Here is a 25,768-nt window from a genome sequence, read left to right as displayed (position 1 = left end):
AGCAAAGTAGAATTACAAAGATTAAGACCCAAGGTTTTCCAGTTAAGAAATACAAAAGTTTTAAGTGTTAAGTGAAGGAAGTAAAAATCATGGGATCTGGTCATTTGAAGTGGAAAAAAAATTCTTAAATTGCTTCTCGGCCTTTTGGCTAAGATCAAGTGTAAAAAAGATCCTTGTCCTTGTGCTGTTGTCAACAGCACAAAAAATTCTCTTTTGTCTCACAGACAGTTGAGGAATCTGGTAAGGGCAGCTTCTGATGGCCAGGGACCTCCCTGTCACATACCCCTTCCATGGAGCAGAGCTGGGGCTGCAGGTGTCACATTTAAGTGACCAGACCAGTGGAATTCCTTTAAAGACTGAGGCCTGGAAGTTGATGCATTTCTTTGCCTTTGGCCTCTAAACTGACTCACCTGTATCCAATGGCAAGGGGAGCAGAAACAAGGCAGAAAATGTGAAAACTCTTAGTTTTTACCTCAATTTTCTACCTCTTCCCTTCAAGCGCTTCTACTTGTTTTGTCAGTAATACCTAAGCATGTAACTGGTGGATAAACTGTATGTGGAGGATGCACAAACATGTTTTATTGATAAGGTCACATGATCAAGAAAAAGGCAAGGAGCCTGGCACGATAGCCTAGAGGCTAAATTCTCACCTTGCATGTGCCATGATGCTATAAAGGTGCCAGTTCATGTCCTGGCTGCTCCACTTCCCATTCAGCTCCCTGCTTGTGGCCTTGGAAAGCAGTGGAGGACGGCCCAAAGCCTTGGGACCCTGCACTCACATGAGAGACCCAGAAGAAGCTCTTGGCACCTGGCTTCGGATTGGCTCAGCTCTGGGCCTTGCAGTCATTTGGGGAGTGAATCAGTAAGTGGAAGATGCTCCTCTGTGTATCTACTCTCTGTATATCTGCCTTTTCGATAAAAATAAATAAATATTTTTGAAAAATGACAAGAGTCCCCAAGGAAGGGGTTGGGATGAGGGTCAAGAATATCCTCCTTGTGTGAAAACTGAGTTTTCATTTTTAGGGACCCGTTTCCTGAATTCTCATATTCCTTTCTGAGAGAGAAGCCCAGGACATGGGACCTGGATCCCAGACCCATCACGCCACAGCCTCTGCTTCTCTTTCTGAGTGTACAGGGACCACTAGAGTGGCCTCAAAAGACAGAGTTCCTCCCTGCGGTGTCTGCCCCACTGTAATTGCCCATTATGGAAAGGTCAATCATGAATTTATCAAAACCTTGTTTGAAGCTGTGGAACTCTTCCAGCCGCTCTGCCTTAGAGAGCAAATTTTTGTTGTTGTGTTTTAAGTTCACTCCCTTCCTGGTGAACAAAGGTAGTAGTAGTTCATTTACCGCCTCCCGCCCCCCCCCCCAGTGGTTCTCTTTCCATTAGTGCTGGGTCTGGGGAGGGTGGTCCTTTTCTGAGCTCCCTGCTTCTCCTCCTGGTCACTTCAGCCCCAGGGACCCTCTGTGACAGCACAGCCAGAGTGGTTCTAGGCTATTTCCCACAGTGGACCAGGCAGTCATGGTATCCTTATAGACATGTTTGGGTTCTCAAGTGTCTTTCAGTCACAGCAGCTTGTTGGTTGGCCATGTGCCTTTCTCGGGATGGGGGTGCCTAACAAAAGGGAGCCCAGCTTCCCATCCATTCATCCGGATCGTGTTTTCCAGGAGTGGTTGTGGAATGGGAGGAGGCCTGCTGGGGGTGCTGATGGAAGTGGCTCTTCTTGGGGCCCCCCAGCAGCCCTCCAGTGGTCCAGGGGCGAATTCCTTCTTTGACAAACAGTTTTGGATTCTGTTGTTCCTGATCAGCTAATAGCCCTAAGTGGTGCAAGGAAGGAAAGCTGGCAGAAATCCAGCTACTTCTATGTTCTCTGTTTTTTATAGCCATGTTAAAAAAATATTTATCCCTTGATAAGACATTTTGATTTCTCCTGTTTGTCTTCTGGCTGCGGCTTCACACTCCGCCTTCTCCCTCCTTCTCCGCCAGCCTTTCTGCTTCATGGCAGTGTCCTCGCCCCTCCCTGCAGACTCCCTGTGATAGGGCTCCCTAGGCTGCAGCAGGGAGCTCTGGCCTTTAAGGGCCTCCCTGTGGGACACCTCCCGCCCCCATGGTGGGAGATGTGGTTCCTTCACCCCAGCAGTGCCAGGTCTTCCTCAGACTTGGGCTGGATCCTGGCTGGGGACATCCCTCTCTCCTTGCCTCACTTCCTCCTTTCTTACTGCAGCAGCAATATTTTGGTGCAGATGCTTATTTTTGCCTTTCCAGGTTTTCTTGCAGGCTCACCCCCTTCTTCCTTTAGGGTGAAGGCCTCCAGCTGTTCCAGCCTATCCCTTTGGAACTTGTGTCCAGACAGACATGAGCCCTGCACCTGCTGAGTGCTGGAGCCTTGTGTTCAGCAGGAGAGGGCTGACCTCTTCCGAGCTGGGCGGGGTTAGAGAGGAACTATGTGTTCATAGGGTATGAGACTCCCACATGTGGCCTTTTTCTGTCATCACTTTTCAGCCTTCAGCCTGTAAGCTCATCACAGCATGTGGTGTTGCCGAATGCTCTGCCTCCTAGGGACCCCTAGTCCTGTGAGCCCGTTCTCTTTTATCCTCCATTCTCCACTGCTCTCTTTCTGGCATCTTCTGTACCCCAAGAAATATTGGTGTTTTCCACAGGGCTCTCTCAGTGGTCTCTGACCACTGAGAAGTGCCTGTGAACTTAACCTTTCCTTCTCTCAGGTAAATGTATCCTCACTGATCAGAATTGAGTCCATGCTATGGCCTGTCTCCTGAAGTCTTCTGGATTGCCAGCCTCCAACCTCAATACAATCAAACCCAAACCCGTGGTCCTGCTCTTACACTCCGCACCCATCACTTGCCTTCTCTCCCTAGACTCCCTGTTTAGTATGCTCGAGCTGGAGCATGGTTACTGCCCCTCTGCTCCCCCTCAGCCTGCGGACTACCCTGGGTCCCTGCCTTCTTGCTGGCTTTTCTACCTACCCCATCTTTTCCTTGACACAGGGCCCAAGCACTGCCCTGTTTGAAACCCTTCCAGGCCCTGCTGTCCTGGCCCTTTCCACTTTAACTTTGAACTTCTCAGTTAATGCAAGTGATTGACCATATACTAGAGCCAGGAGCTATTCTAGATGCTGGAAATAGCAGTGGCTTACCTCGGCCATGTTTGCCTTGCACAATCTTCCAGACAGAGCGTGCTCTGACTTGTCTCTGGGCCTTTGTGTGTGCTTTCCCTGCACCTGAGGAACGCAGCTTGTACTTCAAGACACTTGGTTTGGATGTCTCCATGTCCTTAAAATGCTCTGAGGCTTTTGCCCATCCTCTGGAGTGGTGATTTGTTTGCACATCTGTCTCTGTTCTGGGTGGAATGCCCCAGAGGGCTGGAGCCCTGTCTGATTCACTTTTTTTAAAATGTGTTTTAATTAAATATTGAATAGGCATTTATCAAGAATGTAAGGAGACTTATAAAATATGTATAAGATGTGGAGAATAACAACACAACAAATACCTATGGCTCCACATCTCATTATAAGAGAGATGACTCCTTTCTACTGTCAAAGCCTATCACAGGGCCTAGAACTAGTCCAGGAGTCCATGAATGTATATGAAAAATAGAAAGGCCAAACAAATGCCTGAGCAAACAGGAACAACTGTCTGGTATTAGAGTCATTTTCTCTGTGAGTCTCTCTGTGTTACTGAGCACACTGCAGGCAAAATGGCTATGACTGAATGATGTCACTACCTAAACTTGGCATTGCTTTGTGGCTCTCTGTGCTATTCACACACCTTTCTGTGCCCCTTTCGGATGTGTTACATTGGGTGTGGGGATGCAGTGGGGAACAGAATGGTCAGAGACCGTTTCCTCTCGAGGGAACAAGAATCCAAAGAACCTAACCAGCATTGCTTCTCACCCCCTCACAGTCATACTGGCTCCCTGGAGAGTGTAGGACAGTGGGTAAGGACATGCACAGGCAAACTGGATGTTAGAATCCCAGATGTGCTACTTGAAAGTCGGGGCAGCTCTGCAAGCTTAACATGCATGTGTTGTGATTTCTTTGTCTATGAAATGAGCGATGTGGTCTCTTACCCGATGGATTTTCTGTTAGGCTTCACATTTCTTGTGAGACAGATGTCTTATGGTGATGTTACCACTATGACTGTCAGCAGGAACATATCTGACGTGGAGCTGGGTGTGGGGCCAGCAGCCAGGGAGGTCGTCTGGAATTGTGTCTACACAGCGTCCTCTCCAGACAAGGGTTGAAAACTGAGCTGGGCCCTAGCCAAGTTTCCTCAGCTCCATCATACTTTGGGCCACATCTCACTGACTGCTCTGTGGGGCCCATCCATTCAGGAAACTACCCATTAGGCATTGGGTTTGCCTCAGGCCATGGCTCTGGAGAGAATATTTCCAGAAAGATTGCGCTGTGATGCAGCCTTCAAGTCGGAAGTCACTGTGTGTACAGAACACTGCCCATCACTCCTAGTCAACCCAGATAAAGTAGAAATTGCTATGTTTCTCAGAAGCCTGGGGAGAGGGCTGTTGCAACCCATTCGTGTGTTATAAAGGATGCTCAGTTGCTTCTGATTAGTTTTTGAGGACTGCTTTTAAATTACAGTCCCAAATAATTTAAGTGAAAAGGGGAGGGGACTATTAATTTAACCAAACAGGAAATATTTCTTTAGGTTACCTAGATATCTATCTATGTCAGTCACCTGAGACACTGTGAGGAGACCACGATGTGAATGGAGACCAAGGTTACATGGCCCCCACCAACCTGTGCCCCACAGCTGGGGGCAAGGATGGCTCAGAGAGCTTAGGCTCTGACTCCGGTTGTCTTACTACCGAAGGAAACGGCAGGGCTGTGAATACATAGTTAGGGGCATGTTGTTGGTGGTTGATGGAAAGAATATTTGCTGGACATTTGATAACGTGTCTCTCTCCTGGAAGTCTTTTTTTTTTCTTTCTTTCTTTTTTTTTTTTTTTTCTTTTTTTCTTGACTGAAGTATATCTCCACCCTACTTTCTCAGAAGGGAGACCCGTTTTGGAGTAAGTTGGGCTGAACCTCCTGAAGGGGGCTCCCCACCTCTTCCCCTGATCGGTGATGACACGCCTAGCATTTGCCCCCTGAGGTGCTCGCTTTGGTGGTACATATACTAAAATTGGAACAATATAGAAAGGATTAGCATGGTCCCTACGTAAGGGTGACAGTTTACCTCCTGGATGTTTTTGGTGAGTTTTCGATGTCATTTCAGCATTTCCCGGAGCCTGGACTCCAAGGAGCCTGTGGATAGCCAGAGAGCAGCTTTCCCAACCCCAAAGCAGGCTTCTACTGCTGCTCCTGGCCGTGAGAGCCCACGGGAGACAAGAGCACAGGGCTCAGCAGGCCAGGAGGCTGATGGCCCATGCAAGGCACTGCAGGTAGACAGCAGGACACAGAGAACAGGGCGGTCCCCCTCAGTGTCGTTTTCCGCTGAGGGCAGACCCTGCAACGACTTGAGAGATGGGGGTGGGTGGGCCAAGGCAGGCTCGTTCCCGAGCGGCTGCCCTAACTCCACCCAGGTAAACACACTGAGGTGAATAGAGAATTTCAGAGAAGCAATGGGAAGCATTGCCTTGGCTTTCTGTGTTCAGTCTTTTTCAAGTCGGAAGAGAAAAAAAATTGGCAGAAAATGAGCTTAATTTTGGTCAAAGAAGAAAGAAGATAAGGGGATTGCATTTTCATCTGATGGTTTTTGCTTTTTATTAAACTGTCCAACTCTACCAGCTCTCCTGCAGCCAGGCCAGTGGCTTCTCAAGGACTGGACCCCAAACTCAACCTGACCCAACCTCACACCAGTGGAATAGTTACTCTCATTCTGTCGTGATAGAGTTGGTTTGGCATCAGACATACTCTGTGTATAAATGTCCTTGCTGGAGATGGCCTTAACTGAGCATTAGCATGCGCTGCTTTTCCCGGCTGTCTGGGATCAACCTCAGAAGGGGACAGAGCAGAGGCAGCAGACCTTCCAGGGCAGTAGCTCTGAACTTGGACAGTTTATTGGATGTACATTGGTATTGGAAAAAAATCAGTGCGAAGAAGTTTCCTCCACAAAATCTGATGTCATCCCATCTAGGGTCCAAATTCTAAAATCGCTCTCTGTGTTTCCACCATGTAGAATTGGCAGGGGTTGATTCCATGAACCCAGGCTGTGGTCCATGGAAGGCCCTCGAGGTTATTTGGTCTGATGGGTCTCAAAACTAAATCTGCAGACCAGAGTTTTGGAACTTACTAAAATGCAGTTGAGAGGGCCAGCATTGTGGTGCATCTGGTTAAGCTGCTGGTATCCCATATCAGAGTGCAGATTAGAGTCCTGGCTGCCCTACTTTTTTTTTCCTGCCCTGTTTCTGATCCAGCTTCCTGCTAAGGCACCTGGGAAGGTGACAGAAAATGGCCCAAGGGCTGGGGCCCTGCTGTCTGTTGTGTGCGGCCAGGATGGAATTCCTGGCTCCTGGCTTCAGCTTGGCTATTGCTGCCATTTGAGGAGTGAGTCAACAAATGGAAGATTTCTCTCTCTCTCTCTGTTGCTTTGCCTTTCAAATAAACAAGTAAATAAATCTTTTTAAAAATGTCAGCCAGACCGAGATCCTTAGGATCTGCATCCTATGAACATGTAAGAGGAGCCACTCATGAAGCAGAGAATGCAGCTGGGTTATGCCACGGGCAGGAGGATGAGGTGTGCCTGGAACATGGCAGTATGGTAGCATTGTGTGCTAGAGCTTCTGCAGGTTGCTTCTCTAAGATGTGTTTCTTCTAACACAGTTGTTTCCAATGTCATTTCAGCATTTCCCGGAGACTGGACTCCAAGGAGCCTGTGGATAGCCAGAGAGCAGCTTCCCCAACCCCAAAGCAGGCTTCTACTGCTGCTCCTGGCCGTGAGAGCCCACGGGAGACAAGGGCACAGGGCCCAGCAGGCCAGGAGGCTGATGGCCCACGCAGGACGCTGCAGGTAGACAGCAGGACACAGAGAACAGGGCGGTCCCCCTCAGTGTCGCCGGACAGGGGCAGCACCCCCACATCACCCTACTCTGTGCCCCAGATTGCCCCTCTTCCCAGCAGCACTCTGTGTCCCATATGCAAGACCTCGGACCTCACATCGACCCCCAGCCAGCCAAACTTCAACACCTGCACCCAGTGTCACAGCAAGGTCTGCAACCAGTGTGGGTTCAACCCCAACCCTCACCTCACCCAGGTAAACACCCTATGCGCCGGCACCCTTCCGTCCCTGCCTCACAGTCACGCCTCTCCTCTCCCTTCCCCTCTTTCCCCAGCTCCTTCCCCAGCCACTTTCCTTGGCCACCAGCATCTGTGTCTTCTGGGGGCAGGAGTGGTGTTGGCTATAAGGTGTGGCCTTGCATTTCTGGAGCGATTCCTGCATCCCTTGAATGCTTGTTCGGGTCTCAGAGAAGAGGTGCCTTCCTTCCTAGTCCAGGTTTGGCCTGGACAAATGGTCTTGGAGAAGGCCAAAGACAGTCTTAGATCATTCTTTCCCAATGGATGCTCATTTGGAGAGGGCCATGAGTGACTAGAAGGCCCAAAGGGAGACAGATAGCCCTGCCTCTCTGATAGTCGGCTCTTGAAGGGATGCTGGGGGTGGGGAGAGCAAGGTGTTTGGGGCAGGGCCGCTAGGAGCCCATGATTAGCTGGAGACAGCTTCTGTAAGTCCTGCCTTCCAGCTGGGCTCAGACGTTCCTTCTCTGGGCTTTTGGGCCTGAGGGGACAGAGCAGCAGCTCATGCTCTGGCTGAGTGCCAAGCGCAAAGGGGTGACAGTGTCCCAAGTCCATCAACAGGCCATCACAGGACCATTCCCTTGGGTTTGATCTCCTTTTCCCTCCGAGGCATTCAATTCCATAGCTTCACCCCCACTAAGCTTCATTCTGGATGCTGTGAGTTGCTGGGAGACGCCTTGCCACACCCTACAAAGGGCTCTTTTTTGACATGAAAGCTGAGTGCTCCTCGGTGTGGGGTGAGCTGTGGACGTCCATTTGAAGTGAGCTGAGTATCTTTCCTCGCTTCCCCCGACTCCTCCAGGGCAAGCCATGGAAATCTCTGTCTCTCCCCCTTGGGTAGGATGGAGAGCAGCTGACTGCCGGAGCAAGCCTGGCCTCCTCTGCAATTCCCAGCAGCTGGGGCTGCTTGGACCCTGTGGGAGGGGGATTGAGTGAGAATAATTGTTCACGGGTCAGGGTCTATATATGCCAGAAGGTGCTGTGGGTGTGGGATGTGTGGTTTGCAAGAGGTAAGTGTGAGATTCCAAGGAAGGAGCTAGCGGTATGGGGCGATGACTCAGTGCTTTGGAGTCGCTCCTGGAGTGTGGAGGCTTCCTGAGGGGGCGTGTGTGCTCGTGATTATTGCATCTGTGATTAGAAACAGGCCCCGCGCCCATCAGTTAGATAAGTGTTTGCCTTTCAGTATTTAGAACAGCGAGATGGAGGCTGGGGATGCTCGCCTATGTGTTTCTGCCAGAAGCACCTGGTCTCACGGGAGCAAGGAGGCTTGGCAGCTGGCCCATGCTACTGCAGGGCATCCCTTCTCTGTACTAGCCTTGCCCTCTGCATCCCACCAGTTCCTGGAGCTCATCCCAGCCTTCCTCACACCACAGCCTCTGCCTCCAGGCGCCCTCAAACCCAGGACCTTGGCTAGGTGGGCGGGAGCCAGCTTTTGGCTGTGCCTGGAAAAACATCAGAGTAGGAGGGCCCTGAAGCCGCTTGGTCCATCTGCCTCACCGTGTGGAGAGGAAGCCATGGCTCCGGGCCAGGAAGCAAGGCAGCCTCAAACTCACTGCAGAACCACCGCAGTTGGTGAAAAAGCCAATGCGTGGAGCAAATGCTGGGCTACACAGGTGAAGTGGCTCTTTGCCGTAAGATTCCTTGGGGCTTTCCACATCTTAAGGAGCATCACTGAGCTCTTGAACTTGCCATCCGGATGCCTCTCAGGGGCCACTGCCTTACAGCACCCAGTTTGGGAAACGCTGACCTAGTCCTCTGTCCACACCTCCTTCCCTCTGTAGTCCCCAGGCAAAACCTCTGCTTCTCCATAGTTGGCTTGCCTGCTCAGGACACATAATTTTCCTGAGGCACAGTAAGCATCATTCCCACATCACACTGCTCAGCACAGAGCCACACTCTGGCGGTGCTCCTGCATGACGAGGAAGCAAGTTTGCAGGTTTGGCTTGCACATCTGCGGCTAGACCCATCCTGCTCAGAACACATCTGTTTTTGACCACCTTGAGCTTGATGTCATGTTAGCTGGGAAAGCTGTTCCCAGGTGTGTTTGTTGTTTTGTGGCCTGGGCTTCTGCCCAACCTGAGGTTCTGGGCATGTCCAGGGGATTGGTTCTGATGTCAGGTGTGTGTAGGTGGCAGAGGGGCATGGAGTGTGCCCTTTTCCAGCAAACTCAACTGGAGCACTCACTTCTTTCTCAGTTTCTCACTCCTCAGGAGTGGTCCAATTGGAATAGAAAGGGTAGGAGCACTGTATACCTGGCCACTGAGGGGCCTTTTGGTGGGGTGGAGCATGTCCCTGGGACTGGTGGAAGAGGCCTGGCAGCCCAGGAGCCATAGCCAAAGCCCATCAGCAGATGTATTGCTCCTAGGTTCCTCAATTTTCTGCTGACTGGAGGGCTTTAGCAGTACCAAAGAGGGCCAAATGCCACACAAGTGACATGAGGGTTTCAGAGCCTCTCCAAGATTGCCAGAGAAGTTAGTCTTGGATCTTTGGGGAGGAAAAAAAAATGAAAAATGAATTTGGTGCACGTGTGACCAAGCAGAAATGCATGGAGTGGTTTGTAAACCAAGCCAAGTTGGCTGCCCAGGCTTGTGGTGTAACTGTTGTGCGGTATGAGAGCAGAAGGGAGAGGGAAAGGAAGAATGTGGTGCTGTGGGAAGTGCTCACATAGCATCTGTCAGGGTCCTGGCACTTTACCTGGTGCTGTTGAAGCAGCAGACCAGGTCTGGAGACAAGAATCCCACGCAGGTGGCACCATCAGCCTCATGTGGCTGGAAGCAGTGCGTGAGACTGGAAATCACAAATTTTTTGATTGGCAAACTTGGGCTTCTTTCATGAGCCCTGAGGTTGCTGAAGGGTTTCAGCCCTCACCCACATGTGGTACTCACCTCTCTAGCACCAAGGCTAGGCAGACAGGAGAAGGCGTGGACATGTGCTCTGTTTGGTTTGAGTGTGGGGAGCTCGTTAAGACTGCAGCAGAACTGGGGAATGAATTGAGTGCAAACAGAAAGACTGGGTCTTAGAAAGGCTCCATTTATTCTGGAGCCTTTGGACCAGAAGATCTGTGAACCCAGAGCCTTTATCTGTCTCCAGCTCTCCCCCAGGGATTCTCAGCACCATTCCACCCATCCATAGTCCATGTGTATGCCCAGGCTGAGGCTGGCTCTGAGCAAATGGGGCTATGCCAGCCACGCTTCTTGGTACAGACCCTTTCTCCCAGAGTTCTGCAGTCACAGCAGCTCAGGGCACGTGAGCAGTTTCACCTGCTGCCAAAACCATTACATGAGACAGAAGTGTTCTTCTTTTTTATCTGCCTGTCTCTGCACCCGCGAGAGACCTTCCTTCTGATAATGAATTGGTACAGAAGTGCCCAGTATCAGGAGAGCGTGAGACAATAGTGCTCCCTCTTCTCCCATGTGGGGTTTTAAAAAAGACCTTAGGCTCCCTTGACATCAGATTTTTGTGAGGGGGGAGCAGGAGCCCAGGTTTTACTGATGCTCAGGCTGTCTGTCCACCTCTCCAGTTTTGAGCAGCTTCTATTTGGTCCTGCCCACATGTCTCCACCAGGAGGTAGCCCAGCTTGCCCTGTCAGGCCTCTGTCAGACACCCAGTTGGCTGGGAGTAGGAGGCAGGGCCTGAGCATGAGCCTGCTGGGTAGGGGAAAGATCTCAGAGCATCAGGGCTGGGGAGTATGTAGAACACCACACCCAACCTGCTTCTGCTAGCCCCTCAGGGGTCCCCCACCCCTCTCAGGGAAGTCCTGGCAGCACACCCCACCTGAAACTCCTATACCTGTAGAGTGGTTTCCCCTAGTGAGTGCAGGGCAGACGCAGGCACGTCAGCTGAGTCCTGCCAAGGTGCCACCAGGGATGCTGCAGTCTGTGTGTGGGAGGCCCACCCTCTGCCCCAGAGGAAGGAAGCAGCAGGACTGCTACCCCATCTCCAGCCTTCCGGGTCAGGCACCCATCTGCCTCTCACTTTCCCTGCTCTTGTTGGAATCACAGAGAAGCTCCTGTAGGAAAACTACAAAAGGATGAACATGGTCTTCCCTCCTGCGCTCCAAGGCCTGGACTTTTCCTGATACCAAGCTAAGGTTGCTTAAACCACCACACCTCCTCCTGCTACCCAGTGGCAAGCTTGGAGCCTAGACAGTTGCCCAGGGTGGATGGTGTGGGAAGGCTCCATGCCTCCCATGCTTCTGCCTGCATCCCACTCCTTTCCAGCAAGGGCCAGGGCACCAGATGGTTTGGGGGTGGTGCTGTGAGTTCAGCCCAGATCCCTCCGCTGCAGCATGCAGCCTTGCTCCACTCCTCCTGCTTCCTCCTGGCCTCATTGCTGCCTGGGCCAGAGCAGAAGAAGGAGCAGGTGTTGGAAGGACATGGGACCCGCAGTGCACCGAGGGGAGTCAATAGTGTCCTCCTTACTGGGCCCAGGAGGAGGTGCTTTCTGTGCCCCTCTACACATAAAATGGATTCTTTATCATCTGTGAGTCTAGTACTTGGGCAGTTGGCCTTTGAGTAGTCCCATTGAATGAAACTGCCTACACGTTAGTAGAGAATTGCTAGGGCAGATGGTTAAGACACAGGTGAAGATGCTCACTCTCACACTGTCGTGCCTTCATTGAATTTCCAGTGCCCAACTCCAGCTTCCTGTTAATGCAGACCCTGGAAAGTAGTAGGGATGGATGGTTCAAGTAGAAGAGTTACTGTCACCCATGAGAAAGATCTGGATTGAGTTTCTGGCTCCCAGCTTCAGCCTGGCCCAGTGAAGGCCATTGTGGGCATTTGGGGAGTGAATCAGCAGATAGCAACTCACTGTCTGTATCCCTCTCTCTAATTAATTAATTAAAACCAGAGAAATGTCTGCTGTTCTACAGTCAACCTTAGCACAGCCTACCATGCATTAGCACAGGCTCCCAGGAAGGACCCAGCAGAAAAGGTATCTGACCTACTTGTTTGGACTGCAGGGTGGAGGCAGGAGCCTAGGCGGACAGCTGAACTGGGGCATGGACTGTTTCATGTCTTAAGCTCCCAGGCAGAGAGCTCCGCCTTTCAGTCGTGAAAGAGGGTCGGCCAACAGTGAACGCAAGGTTAGTTCAGAACAGAACATAGGACATTTTAGTCTTCAAATGCTTGTTTTCATAGTTGAAGGCAAAAGAATACAAAGAGAATAAAGATGGTAAAGAAATAAGTAAATAGCATGGGAAGGCAAAAAGGGCAAGAAGGTATAAGAGGGGAGAAGCAGGAAAGGGCAGTGAAGGAGAGAAAGCCAGACGCAGGGTGCAGGGAAAGCTCAGAGCAGGGATGGGGGAGGCTGGTGATGTGTAGGTTTTGCTGTTCCTTTTTTTTTTTTTTTGCCTATCTGTTGGCCTGAACAGGACTGCTTGTTCCACTTAATTGGAGAATGATCTCCCTTCCTCCATCCTTTCCCCTAAGGCCTCCTTGAGTCCTTCTGATGGGACAGTTACTGCTGTGAGCACATAGGGTAGAGAGAGGGCAGGGGAGCAGCCACTGTGTTCAGCCCTCTGTGGCCTCAAATGGTGCAATGGGCAGCCCCTCCAGAGTGAGCACACAAGCAAGGGCAGAGCTGAACAGACTGAGCAGGGTACTATAACAAGGCTATTATGGGCTGCTGTGAGAAGGGGATATTGGGCTGCCCAAGGATGGGTTGGAGCTGGGTAGGAGACAAAAGGAGACCTAAGGGGCTGTGCTGGTTCACAGGAAGGTCCCGGGGGAGCTAGGTCCAGGGTGTTAGGATGCCATAAACCACAACCAAAGGACACACAGATTCTGCTCGGGTCTGTGATTAGGATCCCAAAGCTGGGATCCTAAGAGTGGGAAGGAGTCAGATGTGCTTTTAAAAGCATCCCTCTGAAAGAATATCAAGGGCCAGTTAACCAAAGAAAAAAAGGACAAAACTTGGGTGAGTACTCATTCCTCATGACTTCATTACTTACTACAAAGCTACAGTAGTCAAAACAGTGTGATACTGACTTAAGAATGGACACAGACCCGGTGAAATATTAGCGAGTCCAGATATAGCCAGATGCTCTTACAAGAGTACCAAGGCCTTTCACTGGGAACAGCACAAATGGTGCTGGGAACACTGGGTGTTAGACCCTTCCCTTAGACCATGTACAAAACTTTACTCAAAATGGATCAGAAGAGCCACAGATAAAATATTGCTAGACGAAAGTGTGATGCAAAAGAAAAAGGAAAACAGTCAAGTTGGACTTTATGAATTCTTAAAAGCTTTCTGCATCAAAAGATATTGTCAACAGAGTAAAAAGCCAACAGAATAGAAAAAAATATTTATAAATCATATACTTAGTGAGGAATTTATATACAGAACATACATAGAAATCCCACGACTCATAACAGCAACAACAAAAGAACAATCTGATTCGAAATTGGTCAAAGGACCTGAATTGATATTTCTCCAAAGGAGATGTGCTGATGACCAGTAAACACAATAAAAGATTCTCAACATCACTGATCACTGCTTGATGCAGATCAAAATGACAATGAGCTATTGCCTCATCTCATTAGGATGACTACCATTTAAGAAAAACCAGTGGGGCAGACAGTGTGGTACGGCAGCTTACGCTGTTACTTGGAATACCCACATCTCATTGAGAGTATCTGTAATCAAGTCTCACCTCTGCTTCTGGTCCAGTTCTCTGTGAATGTATCTGGGAGGCAGCAGGTGATGGCCCAAGGCTTGGGTTCCTGCCACTACACAGGTGACTGGGTGGAATTCTGGTTCCTGGCCTCAGCCTGGCAGGCTGAGCCATTTGGGGAGTGAACCAGAAAATGAAAGAGTGCTCCTTTTCTCTCTCTATCATGCTACCTTTCAGATAAGTAAATAAATAAATCTTTAAAAAGAAAAACAAAAGCACAATAACCCAGAAAACAATAAACACTGGCAAGGAGAAATTGGGATTCTTCACATTGTTGATGGGGATGTATAAAGGTGTAGCTACTGTGAAAGAGTTTGGCAGTTGCTCAAAAAATTAAAAATAGAACTACCATATGATCCAGCAATTCCATTTATGGATGTGTACCCAGAAAAATTGATAGCAGCATCTTGAGGTGGTATCTGCACACTTGTGTTCATAACAGCGTTATCACAATAGCTAAAATAACAAAGTCACCCAAATGCTCATTAACAGATGAACTACATAAGCAAAATGTAGTATATATGTGCTACTGAATAATATTCAGCCTCTAAAAGAAAGGAAATTCTGAAATGTACTGTAATAGGGCTGAACCCTAAGGACATTATGCCAAGTTAAATAGACCACCCACAAAGATACAAATAGAGTACGAGTGGACGTACATGAGGCGTCAGAGGAGTCAAGAATCATAGTGACACAAAGTGCAATGACAGTTTGCAGGGGCTGAAAGGAGGGGACCATGATGAATTATTGTCTCTATGCTCAAAGTTTCACCTTTTAAAAAATATTTTTACTGGAAAAGCAAATATGCAGAGAGAAGAAGAGACATCCGTTGTTCACTTCCCAAGTGGAGCAGCCGGGACTAGAACTGGCGCCCATATGGGATCCTGGCACATGCAAGGTGAGGACTTTAGCCACTACGCTACCATGCCGGGCCTGCATTATTTTTAAGATTTATTTATTTTTGGGCCTGGGAGCATGGCCTAGTGGCTAAAGTCCTCACCTTGAACATGCCAGGATTCCATATGGACGCCGGTTCTAATCCCGGCTGCTCCACTTCCCATCAGCAACTTGCGTGTGGCCTGGGAAAGCAGTCTAGGACAGCCCAAAGCCTTGGGACTGTGCACCTGTGTGGGAGACCTGGAAGAAGTTCCTGGATCCTGGCTTCGGATTGGCATAGCACCGGCCATTGCGCTCTCTTGGGGAGTGAATCATTGGATAGAAGATCTTCCTCTCTGTCTCTCCTTCTCTCTGTATATCTGACTTTGTGATAAAAATAAATAAATCTTAAAAAAAAGATGGTAGATGCTTCTCTCTGTCTCTCTCTCTCTTTGCAAATCTGACCTTCCAACAAAAATAAATAAATCTCTCTGTCTCTCTCTCTCTTTGCAAATCTGACCTTCCAACAAAAATAAATAAATCTCTCTGTCTCTCTCTCTCTTTGCAAATCTGACCTTCCAATAAAAATAAATAAATCTTTTTTTTAAGATTTATTTATTTTTATCACAAAGTCAGATATACAGAGAGAAGGAGAGACAGAGAGGAAGATCTGCTATCCAATGATTCACTCCCCAAGAGAGCGCAATGGCCGGTGCTATGCCAATCCGAAGCCAGGATCCAGGAACTTCTTCCAGGTCTCCCACACAGGTGCACAGTCCCAAGGCTTTGGGCTGTCCTAGACTGCTTTCCCAGGCCACACGCAAGTTGCTGATGGGAAGTGGAGCAGCTGGGATTAGAACCAGCATCCATATGGAATCCCAACAGATGTAAGGTGAGGACTTTAGCCACTAGGCTATCATGCTGCGCCCCAGAGTTCTACTTTTACAAGACAGACAGAATTATGGAAGTGGATAGTAGTGATGGGTGCACATTATTTATTTTATAATTTGAACTCTCAAAATGGCTAACGTGGAAAATTGTGTTTGTTTTAATTTTATTTTTGATGATGTTTACATAGTTGATCAGGGTGGGAAGGGTTGACAATCAGGGGAAAGTGGGCGAGACATTATTTATACATTTTTGTTTTTCTTCTTCCTGTATCTGGGTGTGGGGGAGAGACAAGGGAAAAAACCACAGCCAACCTCCCAGCTGCCTCAGTACCCGGGTATGGGAAATGGCTACCTAGTGTCATCTCAGAGTTGCTGATGTGGTGCATGCTCCAAGAGTTCTGCTCAACTGGTTTTGATAGTTCTGAAATGCTGTTGATCTTGCAAATCCAAGGATGAAGAAATCTTTCCAAGGTCAATTGGCTGACATAGTTCACCTCAGAATCTCCATTCGCCCAGAGATTCGCTGTCAAGTTTCGCTGGAGTACTTGATCAATTTGTTCTGCCCTCCTTACTCTACTTCCTCTGTGCAAATTAATGGGTGCTGTGGGCCAGCCCTAATAACCACCACTGGACCGGCTCCCAGCCCTGGTTTCTGTGCCTTCCAGTATGTGCAGTGAACTGGTCCAGTCTGTCCCACATCCCATTCAGATCTCATATACATTATTGTATTTTGAAACCAAATTTAACCCAACCAATTTCACCCTCCAGCCCATACTCATGACATCAGGTGTCTCCATTTGTGTAGCCAGGCCTGTCCCCAGTCCTGGTTCTCACACTAACCAATGGGAGTTGTGGCCCGTTAGAGAGGTGCCCACAGTTTCCCTACTCCCAGTCCTGGAGCTTTCACTTTCCAGGTGGTTCTACAGTCAAGCTCAACAGGACTTGCCCCTGTTCCCAGCACCTGCCAGCTAATGCTGCAGCAAAGCCCAAACCACCTGCCCTTACTCCGACTCATGTCTGTACCAGTGGATACAATTGATTAGCCCAGCCTGGCTCTCCCCCTAATCCAGTTCACTTGCAGTCCAACAGGTGTTATAGCCTTGCCCAACCTGATCTATTCCTAGTCCCAGCTCTCACATTCACCAGCAGGAGCAGTGGCCCAGCATGGGAGTTCTCATGGCTTCCCAATACTGGACTTGCACACACCTACCTCTCAGGTCTTGCAAGGGCTAATGGGTACTGTGCCCCAGTCTGGCATAGCCCATCTGACCTCAGCATTTGCCAGCAGGTGCTGTAGCCTGGCCCAGCCTGTTCCCTGTTCCAGGCAGCCCTGGCAGGTGCTGCTGCCTGACCTGGCCCAGCCAGTCCCCAGTCTTGGCATAATACAAACTGGCCTTTACCTCCCAGGCAGGGCTACTAGGCCTGACCCATCCTGTCCTGCATTTCATCCTCATTCTCAGGTCTACTGGTGGGTGTTATGAACTGGCCCAGGCAGACCCACCTCTAGACCTGAGCCACACATATACCAGTGGGTACTGTAACCTGGCCTCGTCTGAACTGCTCTTTGCCTTGGTTCTTGGGCTCCTCTTAGGCACCCCCTGGCCCACTCCCTATGGGCTGTAATGGCCAGAGCTGAGCTGATCCAAAGCCAGGAGCCAGGAGCTTCTTCCAGGTCTCCCACATGCGTGCAGGGTCCTAAGGACTGAAGCCATCCTCCACTGCTGTTCCAGGCCATAAGCAAAGAGTTGGATCAGAAATGGAGCCAGGACATGAACCAGCACCTATGTGGGATGCTGACGCTAACAGGTGGATTAGCCTATTGAGCCACATGTTTATTTTAACACATGCATAGCACATATATGTGTGTATGCATTATGTGAGGGAGTTTTAAAAAGTTCATGGAAAACTTGATTGTCTTTTTTATACTTTGTGTCTGTATTTTTTTTACATTTAAAAAATTCTTATTTTTGATAATTTTTACATAGTTGATTAGGGTGATAAGGGCCAAGGATTATAGGAAGGTGGGTGAGATCACCATTTGCACATTCTCTTTTTTCCTTCCTGTATCTGGGGAAGGAGGGAGATAAGGGGAGAAGCCACACTCAGCCTCCCAACCATCCCAGGGTCCCTGATATGAGGCATACTCTGAGGGTCCTACTCGAGAGGTTTCGATAGTTCAACAGTTCTGAATTACTGCCAATATCACCAAAAGTGAGATCTTCCATCTGCTGGAGTGTGTTAGGGAGAGTGCAGAGGAGTTGACTGATGGTGGACAGAGTGCATTATAGGGCACAGTAGACATCCATGAGGTTAGGGAGGCAGAGCAGCATGGGAGAAGCTAAGGGGTCCATGACTGACCATGATGCCACTCTCATAAAGCTCCAGGTCAAAAAGGCCTTCCAGCCTCAAGGAGTGATTAGACTCCATCCCCAGTATCCTGGCCTAAGATGCTGGGCAGATACCCATGGTCTACCTCAAGGCCCTGACCTGAATTATTGGCACAGACTTTCCCTGTGGGCCATATCTGACTGAGCCAGCTCTGGGTCAGTGTGCCTATGCACTTCAGGACTCTGAGCCGGAGTTCAGCCAGCTGACAGTTCAAACCAACTGCAGGCAGACGCAAGGCGGCCAAGTGTCGAGTGGATTAGGTACTCCATTAGGTTATGTCCATTGGCGTTGGAGTAGGAGGGCTTGGGCCAACCCTGACTCCTTCCTTGTGATCTGCCCTTGTCCATGGGCTCCTCCTGCTGAGGGCTGGCCAATGACTCACAGCCCAGAAAGGCAGGGGGAGCACACAGGCCAATGGTTCCCTCAGGAATCTCTGGATTTGGCACCAGCAGGGAGGGCTCCTTTATGAGCTGTCTCTGTAATGTTGCAATTTGTACCAAAATGGAAAGCATGAACAAACATGATGTGAGGCATGATGTCATTGGTGAGTGATCAGACACACTGAATGCCTGCTCTCCCAGGCAGGGCTGCGGCTCAGAGGCAGGCTGCTTGGTTCCACAGAAAGGAAGCTTAAGTGATGTCCACAGGCACTCTCTTCCTTGAAGGTGGGAGGCTGAGGGAGGGTTAGGGTTAGAGCTCACTGCTGCCGGGGCCCGGTCTTGTGTCCTGACAGCCACAGGGCTGACGGTGAGTCAGGATCTGCCTTGGGAGCAGCCGAAAGTGCCAGAGCTAGCGAGACCACCGTCAGGGGGTAGACACAGTGGGCCACTTGTGGCTGCTCATTCAGCTGATGCGCAGCACGGTGGACTGGTGTTGAACAGTGCCGTCTTTCCTGCCCTTCTCTGCTCTAAACGGTCTGGGAAAGGGGACAAGCAGAAAAAACTCTTCTCAGGGAAAGTCCTCAGCACCCCAGAGCCCAGGGGCCCTGCCTCTCCAGCTTCCCTGCAGGTTCCTGGCAAAGTGGCAGTGGCTCCCTGTGGGAAACCAATCTCTTGTCCAAGCTTCTGCTTCCTCTGCTTCCCAAACCATCTCCTGACCCTGCAGAGCCTTCCCATCTTTACCTCCACCCAGGGCCCCGCTGGATTGGCCCATATGAGCATCCAGGGAGGTTCTGGCCAGCCCTCAGAGATGGCAGGATGGTCTTTCTTGCCGACAAGAAGGGTGAGCTTAATAAACCTGGTTTCTGGTGGAGCCGTCCAGCTCAGGTCAGCTCTGCTGTGCCTTTGGCTCTTAATGACTGAGTACCTCCTTGCCAAGAGCCCAGTCAGGCCAGCAGGACCCTAGGAGAGATGTTCTTCCACACCAGTAGGCCAGTCCTTCTGTGGGCAGCCAGCTAGGACAATGCCTGGGGAACTACTGAGCAACTGCTGCTAGTTCCAAGGCCAGAGCAGTCGGCCACAGGACTATTGGTGTGTGCCCAGCCCATTATCCTGCCACTTTCCAGTGTGCAGCCTCCATACCCCTAGCATGAGGGTAGGGACCTGGTAGCAGCAAGAGAAAGGAAGGTTTGGGTCTCTCCTGCATGCTTTTGGAGACCTGGTTTGTGCTGGTTTAGAACCTCCTCAGCCTGTGTCCTGCCTGGGAAGGGTTGGGTCAGGGTGTGGTCCAGGCTCCTCACTGTTGAAGAAGCTGGATGGAAATAGCTGTGCCCATCTGGGCGATGAGTCACAGAAGGCATTTCTGTTTTGAAGAGGTTCTATTTTAGGTGAGGCGCCTGTGACAGCCTGGGAGATGAGGGCTGCCAGGAGGAATGTTCTAGTGATGAGGTTAGGAGTTAGAGCACATGCTTTTGTTCAGTCCTGTCTACAACCCCAGGGAGGGTCCCTCCAGTCCCAGGAAATGGAAACTTACTTCCCAGACTCCCCCTTCTCAGTCTCAGCTCAGGATATAGCAACTACAGTGCAGTCCGGGGCCCTGTGACAAAGAACAGGGCTGGAGGCCCAAAGGTCCTCAAAAGGTCCTTCTGCCCCCACGGTGAGCCTGGATCATTTCCTGGTAGTGAATGCCTCCCACCCCCAGGGGGATTCAGAGCCCCTGACAGGGCAACACCAGGGCTGCAGGCCTCAGCTCTGGCTTTAGGAGAAGAACCTCCTCATCACAGCACCTGCTGTGGTAGCTTCAGCCTGGAGGAAGTAGTGTCTGCATCACTGCATCATCAGGATGCATCTCCCAGGCAAGCCTCTCTGGGGTGAGGCCTGCTGCCCACCATACACCACTTGGAACTCCCAGTGAATGCCCTGTCCACAAGAGATCCCAGGCTCTGCAGGGCACAAGGGACTCCTGGTGAGTCCCTTGGGATGAAGTAAGCCTTTGGAGGAAAATGAGCTGGGTAACGATGTGTAAGGTCAAGGGGAGAGTGGGCGGAGTCACAATGTGGTCCATGGAGGCACTTAGGAGAGAAGTGATATCTACACAATAAAGCAAGCCAAGGGAGAGAGGGAATGTGAGTACAACAGCCCTGGTGCAAAACTGAGCTCAGAGCTCCACTTGGCCCATCAGACACATAGGAGGCCCTGTGTGTCTGGGCTGAAAAAACCAAGGAGAGAGGAAAGAGACCAATGAGAAGGGAAGGCTGGGTGGCTCCTGGGGCCGTGGTCACTCCCTCTTTCTGTCACTCTACCTTTCAAGTAAAAATGAATAAATCTTCAAATGTGATGCAATTATAAGTGATATGCTGTAATTTATATGTGAGTTGTTAGAGGAAAAAAATATTATTGGCTCATGTAATTAGAAAAGGGTAGACTAAGGCATAATTTTATCCATAGAATCAAATTATCTTCTTCTTGGCTGCACTTCCAACTGTTGATTGAGTTCCTTCTTAGCATTTCTCTGCATGTTCGAAAAGACGGTTGCTGGTCATCTTTCTGTCTAGAAATCCAAAGAAAAAAAGGCCTCCTCTTCTTGCTGCAGCAAGGCTTGGCAGTCTCTTGTTGGCCAAGTGGGTAAGGCCCCATTCCCATCCCTGTACAGGGCTGATGGCAGAGGAAAACAACACATTTACCAGTGAATGGCTGCATGTGTCTTATTTGTTCTGGAAACAGAAATTATCCAATCTTCTGTAATATATATATATATATTCCTTTAGGGGGTACAAAGACTTATTTCACTCTGCTCACACCAGCCACTTCGATCACATTATTCTGTTCTACATTCTGTAACTTTTTGGTTCATATATTGTCTTTTCAGCTGGAGTCTCGGCTTCTCCAGGATAGAACCTGTGGTTTCATTTTATCTTCTGTGCCTCCTTCTTCCACCTGTTCATCTTTACCTCCTCATTCTGCAATGTTTATTGGCCACTTAACTAAGCCAGACATTGCTCTAGGCCCAGGCCTTCCTACCTGGTTTACATGTTTTGAAGAATGCTCTTGGGCCAGTGTTGTGGCTCTGAAGGCTAGTAAGCCCCTGCTTGAGATGCGCACATCCTGTATGTATCCTGTATCAGAGTACCAGTTTGAGTCCCAGCTACTCCATGCTTTGGATACAGTTCCTTGATAGTGCACATCCCAGGCCCAAGTACTTGTATGTCTGTGTCCCATGCAGCAAACTTGGATGGCACAGCTCTGACAATTGCAGGCATGTGGGATAGAACCATTTGGGAATAGAGGGTCTCACCTCTCTCCCTCTCTTTCTCTCTCTGTTACTTTTTTCTTTATTTTTATAAAATTATCTGCTTATTTTTATTGGAAAGGCAGATCAAATTTACAGAGAGGAAAGACAGAGAAAAAGATTTTCCATCCACTGGTTCACTCTCCAAGTGGCTCGCAATAGCCAGAGCTGAGCCGATCCAAAGTTAGGAACTTCCTCTAGGTCTCCCACGTGGGTGAAGGGTCCCAAGTCTTTGGGCCATCCTCTACTGCTTTCCCAGGCTACAAGCATGGAGCTGGAAGGGAAGTGGAACAGCTGGTACTCAAACCAGTGCCTGTTTGGGATCCCACCACTTACAAGGTGAGAATTTAGCCACTGAGCCATTGTGCTGAGCCCTCATTGTGTTTCAAGTAAAAATTAATAAATCTTTAAAACTAAAAATGGCCAGAATGGGAAAGTGTCAGGAGCCTTCTTAGGCCATCCAGCCTAGAAGTCAGTAGCGTGGACTGGAGAGAGGGAATCACATGTCCAGATCTTGGGTGACCCCACTGGGTAGGGAGGATTCTCAAGCAGGAGGGTCCAGCAGGTAGCAGGCTGCGTGTTGGGGGTGGTTAAGGAGTGTAGGACCACCTGTGCTCTGGCCCAGGTGCCAACTGCCCCACCCCATGGCACCCTAAAAAAACACCTGAGCAGGGGGCTTGGTACTCCTGCCTGAGCCAGAAACCAGCCCTGGCTACTGTGGGGCCTGTACTGTCCTGGACCATGAGCACCACTTGGCATGGCCACCCTGCTAACTGATGCTTCTCTCCTCAGGTGAAGGAATGGCTCTGTCTGAACTGTCAAATGCAGAGGGCTCTGGGAATGGACATGACCACTGCGCCTCGCTCCAAAAGCCAGCAGCAGCTGCACTCCCCAGCCTTGTCTCCTGCCCACTCCCCAGCCAAACAGCCCCTGGGGAAGCCAGAACAAGAGAGATCTCGAGGCCCAGGGGGACCACAGCCTGTACCCCGCCAGGCTGAGACAGCCAGGGCCACCTCAGTGCCGGGGCCTGCCCCAGCAGCTGCCCCTCCAGAGATGGGGAGAGCATCTCCTCAGCCCTCCCTCCCCACCAAGCCTTCCACAGCTGAGCCCAGGCCACCTCCAGGAGAGGCCCCAGCAAAAAGTGCCACCGCAGCACCCTCTGGGGCTGGTGCTGCCGAGCCGACTCAAGAGGGCCTCACTGGGAAGCTCTTTGGCCTTGGTGCTTCACTGCTAACTCAGGCAAGCACCCTCATGTCTGTGCAGCCTGAGGCTGAGCCCCAGGGCCAGCCTGCCCCCAGTAAGGGTCCACCCAAGATCGTCTTCAGCGATGCCAGCAAGGAGGCTGGTCCAAGACCTCCAGGCTCAGGACCTGGGCCTGGACCAGCACCTGCAGCCAAAACTGAGCCTGGGGCTAGGACAGGCCCTGGGTCAGGGCCTGGAGCCTTGGCAAAAACTGAAGGAACAACTAGTCCAAAACATGGCAGAGCAGAACACCAGGCAGCATCCAAGGCTACTGCCAAGCCAAAGACCACGCTGAAGGAAAGGGCTATCTGCCCACTGTGCCAAGCGGAGCTCAACATGGGCAGCAAGGGCCCAGCCAACTATAACACCTGCACCACCTGCAAGCTCCAGGTGTGCAACCTGTGTGGCTTCAACCCAACACCCCACCTGGTGGAGGTAAGAGCTGGACCAAGCATGTTTCCCTAAATTGGTAAGGGGCTAGAGCCTAGAGTGTTGGGGGGACACAGGAAGCAAAAAGGGCTGTCAAGTGCTGGGTCTGCAGCAGGCACAAGACTACTTCTTTTTTTTTTTTACAGGTTTTTTTTTAAAGATTTATTTTATTTTTATTACAAAGTCAGATATACTGAGAGGAGGAGAGCTAGAGAGGAAGTGGAGCTGCCGGGATTAGAACCAGCAGCCATATGGGATCAAGGCAAGGACCTTAGCCACTAGGCCACGCTGCCAAGCCCAAGACTACTTCCAACAGACAGTGTACAAGGGTGCTGTGGGCTCCTGTCTATCCATGCCTCACACACACCGGTCTTTCTACTTGGAGACCTGAGTTTATGGTGGGTGGGGATGGGGTGCCCACTGTCTTTGACTGGACAGTGCCCAGGGTCTGCTCCCAGATGTAGCTGGACTCAGGAAGCCCTGAGCTGACCCTCCCATTTCCAGCTGCTGTGGCTGCTTGTGGAGGTGCTCAGAAGTGCTTCTCTTCCCTAAGGCAGGTTTGAGGGAGAGCTGGGTTGGCACAGTTCTCTCTGCCACTCTTTGCAGAGCCAGGTGGAAGGAAGCAGAGGCACAGCATCAGCCTTCTGTTTGCTTGAGGTTTGTGTCCAGTCAGGGAGGCTTGAAATGTAGAGGTGCCCTGGCACAGATGTACTCCCCTAAACTCCTTACTTACTCTCCCACACCCAAGATCACTCCATGGCTACTGGGCATAGCCAGGGATGTCTTGCCCTTAGAGTGCTCCTGGGGGCTGGAATTGACTCTTCCTGGTGTAGGTAGGTGGGTTTCCCTCCTATGTCACGTTAGGAGATGGTCAGGCCAAGGCCCCTACCTCCTGCACTTAGGTAGCTACCTGAGCCCTATGGGCTTGTGGGCTGAGCCATGCATGGTGGCGCAGGGGTGTGTGGCACATAAAACACCGCTGGTCCAAAATGAAACAAGAGAGGAGAGCATGATGTCATCATGGTCTCTGCACTACACTGTTCTCATTTTCCTTGGGGCAGACCTTCATGGGAGCTATTCCTAGTGTGACTAGGAATTTGCCTTTGACCACTACATGGTGTCTTTTCTTTTTTAAGATTTGCTTATTTTTATTGGAAAGGCAGATGTACAGAGAGAAGGAGAGACAGAGAGGAAGATCTTTCGTCCGATGGTTCACTCCCCAAGTGATCGTAACGACTGGAGCTGAGCCAATCCAAAGCCAGGAGGGAGGAGCTCTTACAGGTCTCCCACGCGGGTGTAGGGTCCCAAGGCCTTGGTCCATCCTCGACTGCTTTCCCAGGCCACAAACAGAGCTGGATGGGAAACAGGGCTGCCCGGATTAGAACCGGTGCCCATATGGGATATTGACGTGTTCAAGGCGAGGACTTTAACCACTACTCTATCACACCAGGCCCTACAGGGTGTATTTTCCAACATGCGTGGTGTTATCACTGAGTAAGACAAGGGATTCCTATGTGACATCCATGTGGCCCTCCAATTCCATCCACACTGTCACTTTCGTAAGTTCTAGGCCCAGTGACTCATGGGAGGACAGCTTGCCTGGCTGTCTGGGCAGTGGGGGTATGCACTAATCCAGGTCACCTCAGGGTCATGGAACCCCCAACTGGCTCTTCTACCCAGAGACTTCCAGGCACAAGTTCACCACTGGTTGAGAGGGGTGCTTTGACCGTGAGGGATCAGGAGGCCCAGTGGACTCCTGGGCCAGCCTGGATGGGAAGATCCTTGTCCCTGAGAGACCGCTCAGCCTACATTTCCTCACTGAGCAAAATATGCAGAGATCTGCCTCTGTCCAGGAGTGTAAGTATTCCTGACAGCTCCCTATGGCGGCCCCAGGCCAACCCTGGCAGTGCTGAATTAGGCCAAGCACAAGCAGCTCTGTCACATGCTGACCCCAGATGATGTGTCTGGGTTCTGCTCCAAGCCTGTCATTAGCTGCTTGGTTCTGGCTTTCCTGGGTCCTCTAGCTTCTGCCTCTCCATGGACTGCATCCACTTGGCAGCCCCCACCATCAGGAGCCTGTGACTGGCTTCTCCTCTCCACCCTGGGACCACAGCCCTTGTCCTCCCTGACACAGTAAGAAAAACTTTCTCCTGGCTTCACATTGCAGGGCTGGTGAGGACAGGCTGGTATTCACTGTATCCTGACCCCAGCTTCACTATTCCTCACTGAACCATTGAGCAGGTCATGGCCATCTTTGATCGCCCCTCAGTGAATGGCCACTTTGTGCTTCCCCTGTCCTTAGCTAGAAGCTTCTGGTTTCTAATGACCACCTC

General features: G+C 50.5%; 1 protein-coding gene and 1 non-coding gene across 2 annotated transcripts in view; both read left to right on the top strand.

Moving 5' to 3' along the window:
* The window catches only part of BSN (bassoon presynaptic cytomatrix protein), an 89,310-nt gene that overhangs the window by 39,254 nt on the left and 24,288 nt on the right, over positions 1–25,768 (top strand). Inside the window, exons 2-3 of the mRNA XM_058678663.1 lie at positions 6,822–7,230; positions 22,557–23,441. Of these exons, the coding sequence (XP_058534646.1) occupies positions 6,822–7,230; positions 22,557–23,441 (1,294 nt within the window). The remainder of the gene's footprint in view (positions 1–6,821; positions 7,231–22,556; positions 23,442–25,768) is intronic.
* Positions 5,131–5,238, top strand: LOC118760343 (U6 spliceosomal RNA). The gene has a single exon (XR_004996729.1). It is a non-coding gene; the product is annotated as a U6 spliceosomal RNA (small nuclear RNA).

This window comes from Ochotona princeps, chromosome 21 (assembly GCF_030435755.1).
Source record: "Ochotona princeps isolate mOchPri1 chromosome 21, mOchPri1.hap1, whole genome shotgun sequence".
Lineage (NCBI taxonomy): Eukaryota > Metazoa > Chordata > Mammalia > Lagomorpha > Ochotonidae > Ochotona > Ochotona princeps.
Note: the sequence above shows the minus strand (reverse complement) of the source record. Positions and strands in the feature narration are given on the sequence as shown.